The 18128-nt window shown below is 38.0% G+C and overlaps 1 protein-coding gene across 3 annotated transcripts in view; it reads right to left on the minus strand.

The window, feature by feature from the left end:
• The window catches only part of PRIM2 (DNA primase subunit 2), a 336405-nt gene that overhangs the window by 62865 nt on the left and 255412 nt on the right, over window positions 1-18128 (minus strand). For all 3 annotated transcript variants that reach the window (XM_053222625.1, XM_015070154.3, XM_053222626.1), the window contains exons 11-12: window positions 7459-7585; window positions 1489-1571 (exon numbers count right to left, since the gene is read on the minus strand). In XM_053222625.1, the coding sequence (XP_053078600.1) occupies window positions 1489-1571; window positions 7459-7585 (210 nt within the window). The remainder of the gene's footprint in view (window positions 1-1488; window positions 1572-7458; window positions 7586-18128) is intronic.

Raw genomic sequence — 18128 nt, forward strand, 5'->3', positions numbered from 1 at the left:
AAGAGAGACAAAGCAAGAAACAGACTCTTAATTACAAAGAAAAAATTCATGGTTACCAGAGGGGAGGGGTGGATGAATGGTTTATTAAATAAGTGATGAGGATTAAGGGGTGTACTTGTTCTGATGAGCACAGGGTGATGTACGGAAGTGCTGAATCACTATATTGTACACCTGAAGCTAGTACTACACTCTATGTTAACTAGAATTAAAATAAAAACTGGAAAAAATAAAAGAAAAAAACAATGGATTATCTCTTCCAGATAGTGTTCCTTGGCCTCCCCTATTTGGTTATATATAGGCCACCCTCTTCAGAAGATCTAAGACATTCTATGTGTACATCTCTCATAACACTTGGCATGTTTTCTTTCAGACTCTGGTTCTGTAGGAGCAGGATTTATACGATTCTTTGCATTTCAAAACAGCACTTTGACCACTGCCTTAGCCAGAGAACCACAAAACTCTCAAGATCTGAAATAAGTTAAATTCAAAGTTTGGACATAGTAAAAAAAGTAGAGTTTTGTACACTAATTACTTTAAGAAAAAATAATTAAGGACATATAATGATTTGAATGTCACAGCTCTAAAACATGTATTGTTCTTCTTAAACTAAGGAAGCAGATACTCCTCTTTAACTTCAAATCCCAAGTCAATTCAAAAGCACATAGAGACAGCAGCCTTTGCAATGTGACAATATTTTTTAAAGCACATTTACTAAATTACTCTTAAATATTTGGTTTTACACTTGAACATTTCTTTTTTTATTTCAATTATTTACCAAAGTATATTTGACAGATTATTCAACCCTATGAACTACCATTAGAAGTGTAGATTTTTTTTTAATGTTTACTTAATTTTGAGAGACAGAGAACATGAGCAGGGAAGGGGCAGGGAGAGAGAAGGGAACAGAGGATCCGAAGCAGGCTCTGTGCTGAAAGCAGAGAGCCCAAAGTGGGGCTCGAACTCACGAACCAGGAGATCATGACCTGAGCTGAAGTCAAGCTTAACTGACTTAGTCACCCAGACGCCCTTAGAAGTATAGCTTTAACATGGTAAGAGTTGATGCCAATCAGAACATTAGCCACTATATTATATCTGCTTTAACCTATAAGCAGCACAGAAAATTTCCCAAAATGAAATATGATGCCATTACTTTTCAGCTTCGTTAATAACCTTCAACGTATTCCTCTAAAAATTTATTTTTTTTTAAATACTCCTAATTGAGATAATAAAACAAATTGAGAGAAAAAAGGTTTCCAGCTTCCTTTCTTACCAAGAAAAATAAGACTGCAGCCTGGCAGACAGGAGAACTAGAATTTCCAAGGAATCTAAGCCAGGCAAGTCAAAGCTTTAGCTTACTTCATGCAGAAGACAGGATGTGTGGTGTGAGCCCTGACAAGCAGTACAAAGCGCCACTGCAAGAACAGTAAGTGAAACTCAGCGACTGTCTGACTCCTCATTACTGAGGATGTGCGGCAGCGTCTGACCTACCTGGCTTATCCCGTCGGGAGAGATCTTGTATGACTGCAACTTCTGCTTCAGCAGCTCTGGATCACTGTGACGGAATGGGCACCCTGACAACGAAAAACAAGCCAGCACACCAACAAGGTTATTTACCCGGGACTTAGTACAATACCACACTCGAGAGACTGTCTAAGCTCCCCTTAATTGTCTAACAGCTTATTAATAAAAAAGTTAATTGCCCATGGGTGCAACTGCTTTCCTCTCTTTATCTAAATGATGATTTAGTTGTATGGTTATCAGGACACTACAGGCTCAAGAGTTACATAAAACATTACGGCATTCTCAGGCAAAGTTGCCCATTCGCTAGGAAGAGGAAACAGTTTTAATTATGCTACTTGCTAACAAGTAGAGATAACCACAAGGTAGCTATAAAACAGTTTATCTAGAAACTTTATACAATCTCACATTTTATTCTTATTTTTAAAAATTACATTAAAAGACTATGAGAAGATAATGTAAACAAAAAGAAAAATGAACAAGCTCCAAAAAATATAAAAATCTCACATCATTTTCAGGTGTAAATTTTATGTCTATTTCCCACAAAGTAAAATCCATACAAATTTAATAGGAACCACAGATGGGAATGAGATGGACAAATGAGAAAGTGTTTCAAAGAAAAATAACCTTTGTAGATACACGTCATCTCTGTATTATTTCACGAGTAACGCAATAATAATGATGAACTACTAAAGTATTTGCATAAGAACGCAGAAGAAATGAAATGTAAAAACTGTATTATAAGGACAAAATCTAGAAAATTTCATATATTTTAATAAGAAACAGCGATATAAATGAAAATACTTATTTTAAAATTTAATTTTGGAAGGCAGGTTACTTTTTTTTTTAAGTAGACAGATGATGGATCTATAAGTTAATTAGAAACAATTATGCATTTTTAACGAGAGCAATGGGAAATGGGTTATAGCAAAAACAGGAAAGGGCCTAGATGCCAAACAAACACGTTTACCAAAAATCTTAACTATAATAAACATCCACTAACCCTATGGACTCCTACAAATAATGAAAATTCACAAAATTCATAGTTTATACTTCATTCAGATTAAAACTATAAACCTGTAGTACAAGGAAACATAATGAGCAGCTGTGTAACATGTGGCTAAGAGTCTGGAGCTGTAACACCTAGGTCTGAATCTCAGTTTCCCGCCTAGCAGGTGGGAGACCACAGGCAAATTCTTATCTTGTCGCTGACTGAGCTTCACTTTCTGTCCAGTGAAAGAAATACTCACTCACAGAACTCTTGTGAAAACACAATATAAACCTTTTATATGCTCCTGGCATATAGTAAACACTCAACATGTATACGCTGTCGTTATTATTCTCAAAAATAAAAATAAATAAAAATCTGATAATGAAATTGCAAAAGATACCAATAAGAAAGAAATGAGGCTGCACAAGGAATTCTTGGGTAAGCCCAGAATTATTAAAGGGCACAAAAAAAGGAGATTAATTGAATTATCCAAATTACATTTGAAATAATGACTGTATCTGTATGGAAAAAGTTATAAAGGGCAAAGCCAAGAAGAAAATGAAGATTGCCAAGGTACTAAAGGTCACAAAAAAGTGTTATTAAGCTATGCTGACAATAAGCAAAAAACCAGAAAAAACGATTACTACTTAGAGAAGCTGGTGTTATTTTAACAGATAACAGACAGAAAATAAAGCTCAGTAACTCCTGTTTATTTTTTTTCCTTCTTCCACCTCAAAGAAAATTATCTTCAAAACTGGACAGGGTTGAACCAGGTAACCAAAAATGAAGTGAATGCACACCCACTTAAGTATCTGACAAAACTTTCCAACATCCATTTGCAGAAGAGACAGATAAACTTAGTCTGGAATGTAGTTATGTATAGATTCATAACAGTGCTGGTTAACGAAATGATACCAACACAGGGGACTAAACACTTTTATGAACAACGTAAAACTAAAAGGACAGGGATTTCTAGTCTGGCCTGTGAAGAGCTTATACGCTGCTCCATCCTAACCAGGAAAAAGTTGAACTGAAAAATCAACAACTCTGCTTAGACTCATCAAAGAAATCAGATCACAGGGCACACCACTGTCCCCTAAAATTGGAAAGAGTGGCAGATACAGAAAATCACAACATACCAGAGCAGAAATCTCTGCAGGAACCATTGCTGGGGTAGGAAAAACCTTACCTATAACTGAGAAATTTTTGAAGTCTAGACAAGTCTGAGCATCAAAAACTCCAAGGAGACCCAGTCATAGGGAGGCCCCATACTTCGTAAGCCTAACTTCCAGGAGCTCTACCAGGTGCTCACGGTGAATAATAGAGAGAAATTTTCTCAAGCTTCTGGCATGGGGAGGGGAAAAGTAACCATTTTAATACTATAGAACAATCTACTCTTAATAAGGCCTGCCCTCAGAACAAACTGTTTTACTGGAGCCTAAACTTATGGGGTTTTATCAGAGGTAACCTATCAGGGGTAGGGAAATACCCAACTCCAGCCTCCTCTAGGCATCCTGTCCCACCTAAGGGAGAAAAACTGAGTCACTGTTGAAGTTAATAGCCGAAGGCCACAGACTCACTAAAAGACTAAGCAGAGGACTACAGAACACCAACCTCTCCACCTCCCTGCTTACCACCATATTACTAAAGGTCTATTTATTGGAATTCTTTTCATCCAGTATGTCATGTCTACTTTTTAACAAAAAAGTACAAGGCTTATCAAAAGGCAAACAATACAGCTTTGAAGAGACTGAACAAACATCAGAACTAGAGTCAGATATGGCAGGGATAGTGGAATTATCAGACCAAGAATTTAAAATAACTATGGTTAATGCTAAGAGCACTAATGGAAAAAGTAGACAATGTGCAAAAACAGATAATGGAGGCAGAGAGATGGAAATCCTAAGAAAGAATCAAAAAGAAATGCTAGAGAACTAAACACTCTAATGGAAATGAACGTCTTTTATGGGCTTATTATAGACACGGCTAAGGGAGGAATCTCCAAGTTTGAGGTTATGCCAATTGAAACTTCCAAAACTGAAAAACAAAGACAAAACGACTAAAGAAAGACAATAAGAACAGAATATGTAACACCTGTGGGGCATTATGAAGGATAGTAATGAGAATACCAGAAGCGAGAAAGGAAGGAATGGAAGCAGTATTTGAGGCAATGGAGAATATTCCCCAAATAAATGTCAGACACCAAACTACAGATATAAGAAGTCCAAAAAACACCAAACAGTATTAATGCCCCCCAAAATATAGCTTAGATATATCACATTCATACTTGAGAAAATAAAAAATAAAGAAAAAATCTTGAAAGAAGCTGGCGGGGGGACACCTTACCTACAGAGAAGCAAATATAACAATTATATCTAACTTATCCTCAGAAACCATGCAAGCAAAAGAGTGAAGTGAAATATTTATTTATTTACTTATTTATTTTTTGGACTGAAATATGTAAAGCATTTAGAGGGGGAAAAAAACCTCCACACACCTAGAATTCTGTACCCTGTGAAATTATCCTTCAAAAGACAAGAAGAAATACTTTCTTGGACAAACAAAAACTGACATAATCTGTTACCGGTAGACCAGCAAGGCAAGAAATGTTAAAAAAGCTCTTCAAAGAGAAGGAAAATGATAAAGGCCAGAACTTGGGTCTACCTAAAGAAAAGAACATCAGAGAGTAAGTAAAGGTAATATAAAAACTTCAGAGTGGGAAAATATATCGAGGATATTACATAATGATAAAGCAGTGCATACTCCAGGAAGACATAACAATCCTTAATGTGTATCCATCTAGCAATAGATCATCAAAATACAAGAGGCAAAACTGGTAGAACTGCAAGGACAAATTGATGTATCCCCTATTACAGACTCTAATACTTCTCCATCAGAAATGGACTGATCCTGGGGCGCCTAGGTGGCTCAGTCGGTTTAGAGTCTGACTTTGGCTCAGGTCATGATCTCCTGGTTTGTGAGTTTGAGCCCCAGGTTGGGCTCTGTGCTGACAGCTCAAAGACTGGAGCCTGCTTCGAATTCTGTCTCCCTCTCTCTCTGCCCCTCCCCTGCTTGTGCTCTGTCTCTCAAAAATAAATAAACATTAAAAAAAAAAAAAAGAAAGGAAATGGACAGATCCAGCGGGCAGTAAATCAGCAACAATAATCAGAATTCAAAAGCACCATCAATTAATATAATTGATATCTATAAAATGGCTATATCCAATAATAGCAGATCACACATTCTCAGTTCACAAGTAACAAACCACTCTAGTGAAGGATGCTGCTGATAGTGGCAGGTTGTGCAAGTGTGCGGCAGAGAGTATGTGAGAACTCTTTGTATTTTCTGCTCAATTTTGCTGTGAACCTAAGTGCTCTAAAAAAATTAAGTTTACTCATTAAAATAAGGACAGATCAATGTTTCTAACAAATAATACGAACTTACTGAGTGTCTGCTAAGTAGATTATTTTTTAACTGATAGAGTTTAAATTAAAAATAAAATAAACAATGGACTGGAATAAGATTCAGTTTAACAGGAATAAGCAATATAAAATCCTGCATTTGAGCTAATAAAAATCAACTACATAAGTGGGAGTTCTAGGATCTGGTAAGTGATAAAAGAATCCCTGGGAGTTTTACTAGGCCAAACTAAATGATCTAAGAAAAGTAATGTATTTTCTCAATAGAAGTATGTGGTCAATCAAAGTGTAGAAGACATAAGCAATTATTCAGGGCACGTGCAAATAAATCTGATTTTATAAGTCTGAGGGTGGAGCCTGATAATATGCATTTCTAAAAGGTACCTTAAAGTAACTGACACAAGTGATGAGAACCACTCACTGTGAATACCAGTACCGGCCACCTTTTATCTATTAAATATGAAAGTAAAGGCATTTTTTTAATGCTCTGGACATGTCAAGCATCTTCCTCAAAATTCTGTTTGTGATTATTTGTATCTTGATCCATAACAGCCTATAAATGCATAATCTTTTAATAAAGAATTACATTCAAGATGCTGAAACAGTAATTAACAAACATCCTTCTACACATTAAAAGAAATGCCAAGGGCGCATGGGTGGCTCAGCTCATTGAGTGTTTTACTCTTGATTTCAGCTCAGGTCATGATCTCACAAGTCATGGGATCAAGCACACATTAGGCTCTCTGCTGACAGCACAGACCTTGCTTAGGATTCTGCTTCTCCCTCTGTCTCTGCCCCTCCCCTGCTCATGTGCATGCTCTCTTTGTCTCTCAAAATAAATAAGTAAACGTTAAAAAAAAAAAAGTGCTAAAAGAAAAAAGTTCTGACACATACTGCAGTAAGCTTTAGTTATCTAAAGTATTTACTAATGTGGATTATTAAAATCATTCTCTGACATACCAGACAAATGAGGAACTTTTCAAGGTATGTGCAGAGAACTATTTTAGAAAAAAATTGAACTAAGAAATCTACAATAAAAAGTTTAGCTTTTTTTTTTTTCAACCTACAGTAACTCAGGTGAATTGACAGATGTTTGATACCATGACCCGCTAAATTCCTCACTCAATCTCATTCATTAATGATACTAAAACACACCTTTCCTCAGTAGTCTTTTGAAAATTAATGGATCAACTATTCTATAATTCAAGGTACTCAATTTCAAAAACCTTTGAAGAACCTGTATTAGTCTCCTAATCATGAGAGAATCAGAAAATGGCAGGTAAAGGGGGACACTGAGAACTAAAGAGCCTGGTCCAGCACAATCTTTAGCATAGCTGAATAAACTCTCTTGCTGACCTAGTTCAGTAATACGACAGATCTCTAGAACAGTGCAGGAGCACAGTGGTGACTGACACAAGCTACAAGGGATATGGTGATACAAAAAGCCATCAATCACACTGCTTCACTGTTTCCTATAGAGCTAGTGGGGTTTCTACACTTCACAGACATGTATCCAGTGGAAGCACTTACCATGATAATCCCCTTGGCCTGGTGGATTGGTTAGAATAATCTTCATGCAACTGAAAGGTGTATAGTCAGTTCTCTTGCCTTCCTTTCCAAAGCTATGACGGATATTGTAAGAGTAGCCTTTGTCAAACTGGAGGAAAAAGAAGAGGCAAAGTAAGTCAATATCATCTAGTGGTGTCAGCAGTGACAGACAGCTATAATCACAGTACAAAATGGTATTTTCTAAAATAAATTCAGCATTCATAGGTAGATGTACATATCCTATACATCATTCGAGCCCTTCATGTACAAATACATTTTTTTAAAAGTGCAAAACTTACAGGAAACAAATTATTCAGGTAAAGACAGCAAACGTTTACATGTATATATGTTTAACAATGAGGATAATCCTTTCCTGAGAGTAATCAAATCACCCATTTCTTGGTTTGATTCCAGAGCTTATAATGAATGTATATCAGTTTAGTCTCAACCCCCTTATCTTAGTACTCCCTGAATTCCTATATCCTACCTATGCTACTTCTGAAATGCATAACACAATTAATCCCTTCTTCTCTATTCTCACTACAGGAGAGAAGCAATGTGTAAAAGAGAAGCAAAGCAAGAAGAAATGCAAGCCAATGCTTGATTAATGAACTACTGCAATTGCCTCCCATCTGGAATTCCTGACTCCATGTTTACAAAGCAAGCTAACAGTATAAAAAGGAGTTTGAAGTGGGTGGGAAAGAAAGAAAACAGGAACTAACATTGATTGAAAAGCTCAGAATAGTAGGACTTAGCTAATACTTCAAGGAAAGTAAGAAAGAACTAGATTAAGAGAGTAATATACTGTATTATTTTGGGGGGTGAGATTTTTAAATTTCAAGTTACAACCTGAAATACACAGATCTCAAGTCTACTGTTTTATTGGTTTTGACAAATCACTGTACCTATGTAATCCATACTCCTATCAAGAGACAGAACGTTTCCATCACCCAGAGTTCTCTGGTGCCCCTTCCCAGTCAACATTCTTCCCTCCCCTCCATACGTACAAGAAACTACCGATGTGATTTTCATCACCATAGTTTTAACTATTCTACAACTTTATATAAATGGAATCACACAGTATAAAGTGTTTTATAACTCACTTGTTTCATGACTTTATGTTTTGAGATTTATGCCATTCATTACACATACTGTCAACAAGCCCTTTTACTCAACTATAGACCCCAACAGTTAAAACCAAAAAAAGACAAGATTGCTAATTCATGCTCTAACTGAAACCTGCTGCACTTATTTCTTATCACACTTCCTTGAGGCACTGACAAAGATGTTTTGGCAATGACTGGAATGTTCCAACCACCCAGACAGAAAGGCCTTGATAACAAAGAATGCCTAGAAGACCATACCTCACCTGTCCCATTTTGTGCCCATGATCCTGTGCTGAACACATACCAACGCCCAACCACGATCACATGTTCTCTGCATGCTTTCTTGCCCGTACCTCCCTGAATGTCTATAAAACTCTAGGAATCCAACTTGCCATGAAAGAGGTTGGATATTAAGACTTGAGCCTGCCACCACCCTGGCTGCTGGCACCCAAAATAAATTTCTCCCTCTTTTCTAAACCTTCTCCCTCTTTTCTAAACCTTCTAAACCTCTAAACCTTCTCCCTCTTTTCTAAACCTTCATCGTGAGCTTCTCTCACGATGAGTTTATCCAAGTTTGTTCGGCAACAGTGTAGGCAAACCCAGCCAGGAACTATGCTTTCGATTTGTCCATCCCTCTCAGTATTCCCCAGGATGGGGCAGTTGGCCATAGCAGCATGCCGGGGCTTACCCGTTCACTTCCTGAGTTAGCAGCTGTGATAGACTGATTGCTAACACTATCAGCAGTTTGTTCCTTTTATTGCTAAGGAGTGTTTCATTGTATGAATATACCAGATAGTTTATCTAGTTCTCTGGTGATGGACACCTGGGCCATTTTTCCAGTTTGGGGCTATTACCAATAAAGCTACCATGAACATTCTTGTAGATGACTTTTGTGGGCCTATGTTTTCATTTCTCTCAAATGCTGCCAGAATTGCTGCCAACAGTTTTCCAAGGTGACCGACCATACTATTTTATAGCCTACCAACAATGCATGAGAGTTCCACACTGTCCCCAAAGTTTGGTGCTGACTCAATTTTGTTCATTTTAGCCAGTCTAAAGGGTAGGCAGTGATATCTCACTTTGCATTTCCCTGATGAGTAATTCTTGTGAGCACTTTTTCATATCCTTTCTTTTCATATGCCTTACTTTGGGTTTTTTGTCTGTTTCTTTGAATCTTTACCTTTATTCAAACATGTTCATGTTTGCAATATTGACTTCCTGCATCACTGACCATATATAGACACATATATGTATATGTGCATATGCATATATATTTTTTCCCAAGATTTTATTTAAATTCAAGTTACTTAACATATAGTGTAGTACTGGTTTCAGGAGTAGAATTTAGTGATTCATCACTTAACATACAACACCCAGTGCTCATCCCAACAAGTGTCCTCCTTAATACTCATCCCATTTAGCCTATCCTGCTGCTCACCCCCCTCCATCTACCTTCAATTTTTTCTCCAGTTAAGACTCTGTTTTGGTTTGGTTCCCTCTTATCATATAGTATTTGCCTTACTCTGACTGACTTATTTTGCTTCGCATAATACCCTCTAGCTCCATCCACATCATTGCAAATAGCAAGATTTCATTCTGTGGGTTTTTGGTGTTTTTTTTGTTTTTGTTATTTATTTTTGAAATAAGAGCATGAGCAGGGCAGGGACAGAAGGAGACAGGATCTGAAGCAGGCTCTGCACTGTCAGCACAGAGCATGATTCAGGGCTCGAACTCATGAACTGCAGGATCATACATGACCTGAGCCTAAGTTGGACACTTAACCAACTGAGCCACCCAGGTGCCCATGATGGCTGAGTAATATTCCATTGTATGTATGTGTATGTATGTGTGTGGGTGTGTGTATACACGCGCGCACGCGCGCACACACACACACACACACACACCCCAACTCTTCTTTATCCATTCATCATGCCTTATTTTGTGAAGTGTCTGTTCAAATCTTTCTCCCATTTAAAAAAACAGATTGTTTTCTTGTAGGACTTCTTGATAAGCTCTGGATATAGCCCTGGTGTCAGATATAGGTGTTAGAAATACTTTCTTACAATCTGTGGCTTGTCTATATATTTTCTTAACGTTGTTGTCTTCTGGTAAGTAAATGTGTTTATTTTTCATGAACCCCAAGTTATCAATTTTTTTTTTATGGTAATGCTCCCTGTGTCCCCAGTCAGCTTACAAAGATATTCTCCCATGCTGTCCTTTAGAAGCCATGATGTTTAATCTCTAAAGTCAGGTCCTTTTCGTCTCAACTTTTGTGTGTAAGGTAAAGTACAAGTCCAGGTTGTTTTCTACCCCTCTAGGGGAGGAAGGATCTTCATGGCTGGTTCATGGTTCATGGCTGGGGCTCATGAATCAAACTGATCAAAGACATTCACAAGAAAAAAAACCCATTTAATTACATATGTACATAAAGTGTGCTGATGGCAGTCTTAACAAAGAAACAGGACTCAAGGAGGTAGCCAGATGAGTGAGGCTTATATACCATTTTAGGCTAAACCAAGAAAAAGGGATTCTTGGTGGGAGAGGCAAGTTCTGAGAAGGTGAGCGGAGGAAATATACGGCAAATAAAGGTTGTACTGTTTTGCAGATGAGTCTCTTGGGTGATAAGAGTTGTCTGGAGTAGCTCTCTTCCCCATACAGAGACATCTTAACAAATGTAAATTTCCTTTAAAAGGGGAAATTTATATTTTATTTTCAGGCAGTTAGGAGGAGGTAAAAAGTTCTTCTGGCTTCTGCTGGTTTTCAGTTGCCTTTAGCTCAAAATAATTTTTATGTCAAAGTGACATATTTTGGGGTGGCATATTCTAGTACCCTTCAATACTATTTGCTGAAAATATTTTTCTTTCCTTACTAAATTTCTTTGAATAGAAAGAGACTCATAAATACAAAGAAAAAACTAGTGGATGCCAGAGGGAAGGGAAGTGATGGTATAGGTGAAATAAATGAAGGAGATTAAGAGGTACAAACTTCCACTTATAAAATAAATAAGTCATGGGGGAGGGGTGGCACCTGAGTGCCTCAGTTGGTTAAGTGTCCAGCTTTTGATTTAGGCTCAGGTCATAATATCAGAGTTTATGGGATGGAACCCCGTGTCGAGCTCTGTGCAGCCTGCTTGGGACTCTCATTCTCTCTGGCTCGCTCCCTCTTTTTCTCTCTCTCCCCCTCCCTCAAATAAAAATTTACAAATAAATAAACAAGTTACGAGGATAGAAAGTACAGCATAGGGAATACAGTCAATAATATTGTAATAACATTGTAAGGTGACAGACTACACTTACTATGGTGAGCGTTTTGTAATGTATAGAATTGTTGAATAACTACGTTGTATACCTGAATCTAATATAACATTGTATGTCACCTATACCTCAATTAAAAATAAAAATAAAAATTGCTTTGGTACCCTGGTCAAATTTGACCATAAATGTGTGGGTCTAGTATTCCACTAATCTGTATGTTTGTCCTTTTGTCAATGCCACATTGTTTTAATTACGTAATCTTTAGAGCAAGTCTCAAATTCAGATAACGTAAGTCCTACTGCTGTGTTCTTTTTCAATATTATCTTGGCTATTCTATGTTCTTGAATTTCCATATAAGTTTTAGAATCAGCTTACCAAGTTTTATTTAAAAAATGCCTGCTGGAGTTTTCAACAACTGGTAGCTTATGGCTTCATAACTACCTATCTGCCCACTAGAAAACTACAACCAGGAGAACAAATGGCATTTCAACTAAAAGAAAACTTTCAAAAAAGAAGAAAAACTTTCAAATCAGTATATTTCATTGGTGAAAACCAGAATGTTGAAAGTTCCAGCAAAAAAAAATTTCCAGCTAACATCTTTAATGAATACCTTCTGTTTGTTTCATCAGTCATAAACATTAACTATAATCAATCTCTGTGAAAACTTTTAGGTATGGAGTGAATTTAATTAGATACAAGATTTCTGTATGTTCTTCAGAAAACTTTGGGTCAGCTATTCTATGCAAGTAATAGTGTTAGAAATAAGCCCATCGACCCAATCGAAGGAGGGACCAGGAAACATGGAGCACAGTGAAATAAGGCTTTAATCAATATTCTTCCAAGAGCAGGTGACTGTTGGACAGGCACACTCAGGGCGGTTACAGCAGACAACTTATCTCCGAGCATTCAAGTCCCTCCCCTGATTCCTCACTGGCTGAGTACTACAGAGGTTACAACCTTTCCCTGAAGTCGCCTATGCCCAGGTAAGGCAAAAGGTAGTCTGACTGGAACAAATGTACATTCCCTGAGATTACGAGAGACTTTGAGCCCCTCCTCCCTTTCTTCTTTGGTCCATGCTCATTGCAAAGCCCCCCAAAATAAGCCCATGAAACGGAGAGGGGAAGAACCGGGAAGTGAAGTATCTAAGGGTTTGGGGCTCCATTGAGGGGGCAGCCCCACATATTTCCAATAGGTTGTAAACCTATTGTTAATTAGACAGCACAGCTTTCATTTGGTATTTCTGAAAATGAAACATCTCCCTTCTCACAATGGCAAGGTACTCTCTCTAAAGGAAGAAAAGCTAAAACTAGTATCTTTCACCTCCCTTTTCTTTCCAACTTATTTACTGCCTCCATGTATGTATGTATGTCTAAAATTTGGACCTTATAATTAAGTTTTCAGACCATTCATGTATTTATCACACAAACTGTCTTCTCTAGTTTTCAGACTAGCAAACTCTTGAAATATTGTACAGAAGGTACGCTGATTGGGAGATGTTTTCGTTACCAAATGATCTATCACAGCTGCTAACTCAGGAAATAAATGGGTAACCCCTGGTGTACCACAGCAGCCAACTGCTCCATCCTAGGGAATCTCCAGGGGGCTAGGCAAATCAAAAGCATAGCTGCTTGGCTCTGTTTGCCAATACCGTAGCCGAACAAACTCCAGAAAAACTTGTCGCAAGAGAAGCCAATAACTGGAGACGTGGGTTTGGAAAAGAGAAAGGGAGAGATTTATTTCGGATGCCGGCAGCTGGGGGAGGTGGCAAGCTCAAGCTTTAACAACCAACCTCTCCACTGATAAGAAGGAGACCTAGTGTTTTCTAAAGGGAGGGTCAGGAAGGTATAGGCAAAAGAGCAGAAAGAGAGAGCACATGACCACAGGTGGGGGCGGTATGTGTTCAGTATGGGATCACGGGCAGGGAAGGGGACAAGTAAGGTGTGGTCTTCTAGGCATTCTGCTCCTATTTCTGGTCTGGTACTTAGAATGTTCCAACACTGCCAACGCCTCAAGAAAATGCAGTAAGAAATAACTGTTGGGGTCTATAGTTGAGCAAGAAGGCTTGCTGACATTTTCTTAGAGAACACTTTCTAGGTATCCACCTCTACAAGTCAAAGAAATATTTCTTTTTTTAAACTTTTTTAATGTTTATTTATTATTCAGAGACAGAGAGAGAGACAGAGCATGAACATGGGAGGGGGAGAGGCAGAGACAGGAGGAGACACAGAATCCAAAGCAGGCTCCAGGCTTTTAGCTGTCAGCACAGAGCCTGACGCGGTGCTCAAACTCACAAACTACGAGATCATGACCTGAGCCGAAGTCGGACGCCCAACCGACTGAGCCACCCAGGCGCCCCTCCCTTTTTTTTTTTAATTTTATTTATTTATTTTGAGAGACAGAAAGAGAAGGTGTGTGAACATGAGCAGGCAAGGGGCACAGAAATAGGGAGACAGACAATTCTGTCCAGTGATGGGAAATGCCAAAAAATCAACACTGGTCTTTTGGCGGTAAGTGGCAGTTTTCAACCTTCCAAATTAGTCCTGACATGCAAGCCATGGCACTTGGCAACACACCAATTTCTGCCAAAAACAACAGTAAACTATTTTCAGGGGCACTATGTTACCAATGGAACACAAGAAAAATTATACAATAGGCACTTCTTTATCCTGCTCCTACCCTGTCTCTTTCAAAGTCTCTCTCAAAGTTGCGTTTCCCTTTTTTTAAATGTTTATTTATTTATTTTGAGAGAGTGTGCACTTGCACGCATGAGCAGAAAAAGGATAAACAGAGAGGGAGAGAGAGAGAGAATCCCAAGCAGGCTTCACATTGTCAGCACGGAGCCCTATGTGTGGCCTGAACTCTCTGTGAGATTATGACCTGAGCGAAAATCAAGAGTCAGACACTTAACCAACTGAGCTAACCAGGCACCTGATCTAGTGACCTTATCTTATTATGGTTTAAAAAGTATTTACACCAGAATCTACTCAGAAGCTATGAGTATATATATTCAGAGGCCATGGCGTAAACATTCAATTGCCTAGAAGAACAATGTGTGGTTTCCCTGGAAGAATGTCTTTCCTACCAAGAAAAGCCCCAAGCCCAATTATTATTCCCATTGGCAAAGCAACAACTGCCATTCATTATGGTCAAGCTCAGCTTGCACAATGAAGTGAGACTGGGTAAACAGCAAGTACCCTCAGAGACACATTTATATTTGAAAAGGAAAATCTTCTTGACCTAAGTGAGGCAAAACAGCCACACGTATGAAGGCAGAGAAGAGGGTAATGATATAGTATTTCTTAACAGGATATTTTCGATCCTTCCTTAGTGACATTTGTTTCCAACCCACAAGAATTTGGAGCTCTAATTTACATATTTAAAAAACACTAAGGGAGGGTCTGCTAAACAACAAAGAGAATTAATTCAATACCCACAATTCAGCATATCAAGGATCATTACTTTGGTCCCAGGAAGTTTAGCTATAAGCAACAACAGGAATTCACAGCTTAGCAGCAGGGTTATACAAGTGGACCTACAACTAGGAAAGAACATGAAATCATCCCAATGCCTTTTCTCAGCATGTTCTTGTTCGATCTTCTACAATTTCTAACCTGTTGATAACTTCTTCTTGTGTCATTTCCCTAAAGCTTCACTTATAATGTTAATAACCAGAATGCACACTACAGGCATTTAATGTATTGTGACCCCCTTTTAAATGCCTACTTACTAAACTACTCAATTATTACCTATAAAACTAATTTTGTCATCAGTTACCTGCAGATTCTAAATACTTCTCTTTAACCCTTAACTTCAACCACAGTTTCACTCTCAAGGTCACTGAAAAATCACACATACCCTAACCAAAAACACACTGAAGGAGACTAGGAGGCCCCACAGAGTATGGGAAGAAGAAAAGGCTACTAAGGCAGGACTTTAAGTCAAATACCCAAGTTTAAATCCTGTCTTACCACATGCTGTTACTAACCAATCTGTAAAGATCCCATATATACTGTTCGTATACACACATACACACACACACACACACACACACTCACATGAAGTGATAGGGTTGTGAAGTGATGGGGGTTTGGAGCTGATGGCCAAGAAAGAATTCTTGAGACGTTTTTTGGTGTAAAAAACTTGGGAGGTGGGGAAGGTAAAGTCAAGGGGAAGTTTCCAAAGGGATTTTCATATGCTAGGGAAGACTCACAGGATATTGGAGGCCTAGTTATTATCAAGCTAAGGTTGTTTTTCCCTCTAGCAAAGCATTAACATTAAGACAGTAGGGAGTTCCTGGAGAAATGTTATACTCCGTATTTGCCTCAAGAATTTGTCAATGGGCTGCAGGGTATAAGGAAGTTTAATTTTACCTGCCATTTCATTCTTGCCTTTGTTCCCCACATCACTATGGACGGGAGGGTGATGTTGGGGTTATAGGTTTCTGGAGATTAAACTATTGATAAGATTGCCTTTTTCTTGTAATTTACTAGGATATTTGTAAACTAATGGAGACTCATGTCTTGCAAGACTGTGATCTCTATCAGTTAACCATTTGTTTTCTTTCCTTTGTTCCTGGGCAGCAGGAGTGCCTGAGGAATGTTACACATATCCCACTTGGGGCTGGGGGAGGGACTGTTAGTTTGTGCTTTGCCCTCAGCTTGCCTTATGCTCCCTCATCAGAAGGAGTAGTATTTAACAGATAGGGTGATGTGGGGATTAATTAGCTCATTTTCATAAAGCAATTGGTATAGTATCTAGCACAGAGTCAATACTTTAGAGCTGTTATCATTACCAAGGTAATCAGTTTTATTATTAACCAGAAAAGGCTATCTTAAGTGGGTCAGATCTGGTGTGTGATTTAATATTACTTAAATTACTTACATGTTTTGCCTCCAGCTTCCTCATCAGAAAAACCTGGAATCTAGTTCCTCCCTCTAACTCTTTATAGAACCTTTAAAAAAAAATCAGTTAAGCAATTTCAAATCTGTACTACAGCTGGAAGGCATTGCTACTATTAATATAATTCAGTAAAATACCTCCTATGGTGTACTAAATATTTCGTCTGCTGCTCTGCAACAGTTAATTCATTTCTCATGGGTGAGAACTTTTCACAAGCTTATGAGGCAGCAAGGTGTTAGAGAGATAACAGATTTTGGTTCTAACTCTGCCACTCCTAGCTGAATAATGTTAGGCAATTATAAATTACCTCAGTCTGTTTTTTCATTTTTAATATTGTAGTAATGAGACCTATACTTCACTCTATGTAAAAGAAATCTGTAAACTGTAAAATGCCAAGTATATACTATAATTATTCGCTACAATTATTTGCATAAAATTGTATAAACTTGTTTTACCGTGTTTGAAAAGTGAAATGTTAAAAATCAGTTCCATTTTATATGCAAGTATATCATTGAATACTCCTGGGAGTTCACATGAAAAAGTGTGAACATACATTATACTATATTTTGAAGGGTGCCAGAATATGCCACTCAAAATATGCCACCTTGGCATATGGATTATTTTGAACAGCCAGTGAGAATCAGCAGATGAAGGACAAGCTCTAAAAACAGGTACTAAGTTTTCTTTTTGTAAAGGAAATTACCAAGAGTAAATAGGTCTCCCACTCCCTACCAGTTAGAAAATCACATTAGAGAACACACTGACTTAAAACCACATAACAAAGCTTACTGAATAACCCTCGTTTAGCATTATTTTCCCAATCAACTCCCCAGAACTTGCCCCCCATCTCACAAAGCCCAGAAGCCCCAATCCTCTTTCTTTTGTTTAGCCTAAAACAGCATAAAAGCCCAAGTTGAAAACGCCCCTTTGAGTTACTCATTTCTGGGTGTTCCCATGTGTATGCGCTATGTATACGTTAATAAACTTGTTTTTTTCTTGTAAATCTGTTCTATGCCAATCTGATTTATGAGCCCCAGCTGGGGAACTTAAGAAAGGTAAAGAGAAAAGATTTTTTTCCTCCTCTACAGTTTCATCTGAAAAAGTGGGCCACATTTTCCATCTTAACACCCTAATCCCCTTCCCTGAATTTATGGAGAACACTTGCAGTTCTAGACCCCAGGGCATGCTGATTGTCTTTCCTTCAAATTTCCCTGAGGCAAGATCAAGCTAAAATCTTAAAATTTTGATGGGCTATTTTATTAGAAAAATTTTTTTTAAAAAAGTGAAATGCCAAACCCACAGAAAAAGTATGAAATGGAATGATCCTATTGTGAGAAATAAGCCCACTAACCCCATCAATGAAGGGGCGCGGAGACTCTGAGCACAGTGATGT

Source organism: Acinonyx jubatus, chromosome B2, assembly GCF_027475565.1.
Source record: "Acinonyx jubatus isolate Ajub_Pintada_27869175 chromosome B2, VMU_Ajub_asm_v1.0, whole genome shotgun sequence".
Taxonomy (NCBI): domain Eukaryota; kingdom Metazoa; phylum Chordata; class Mammalia; order Carnivora; family Felidae; genus Acinonyx; species Acinonyx jubatus.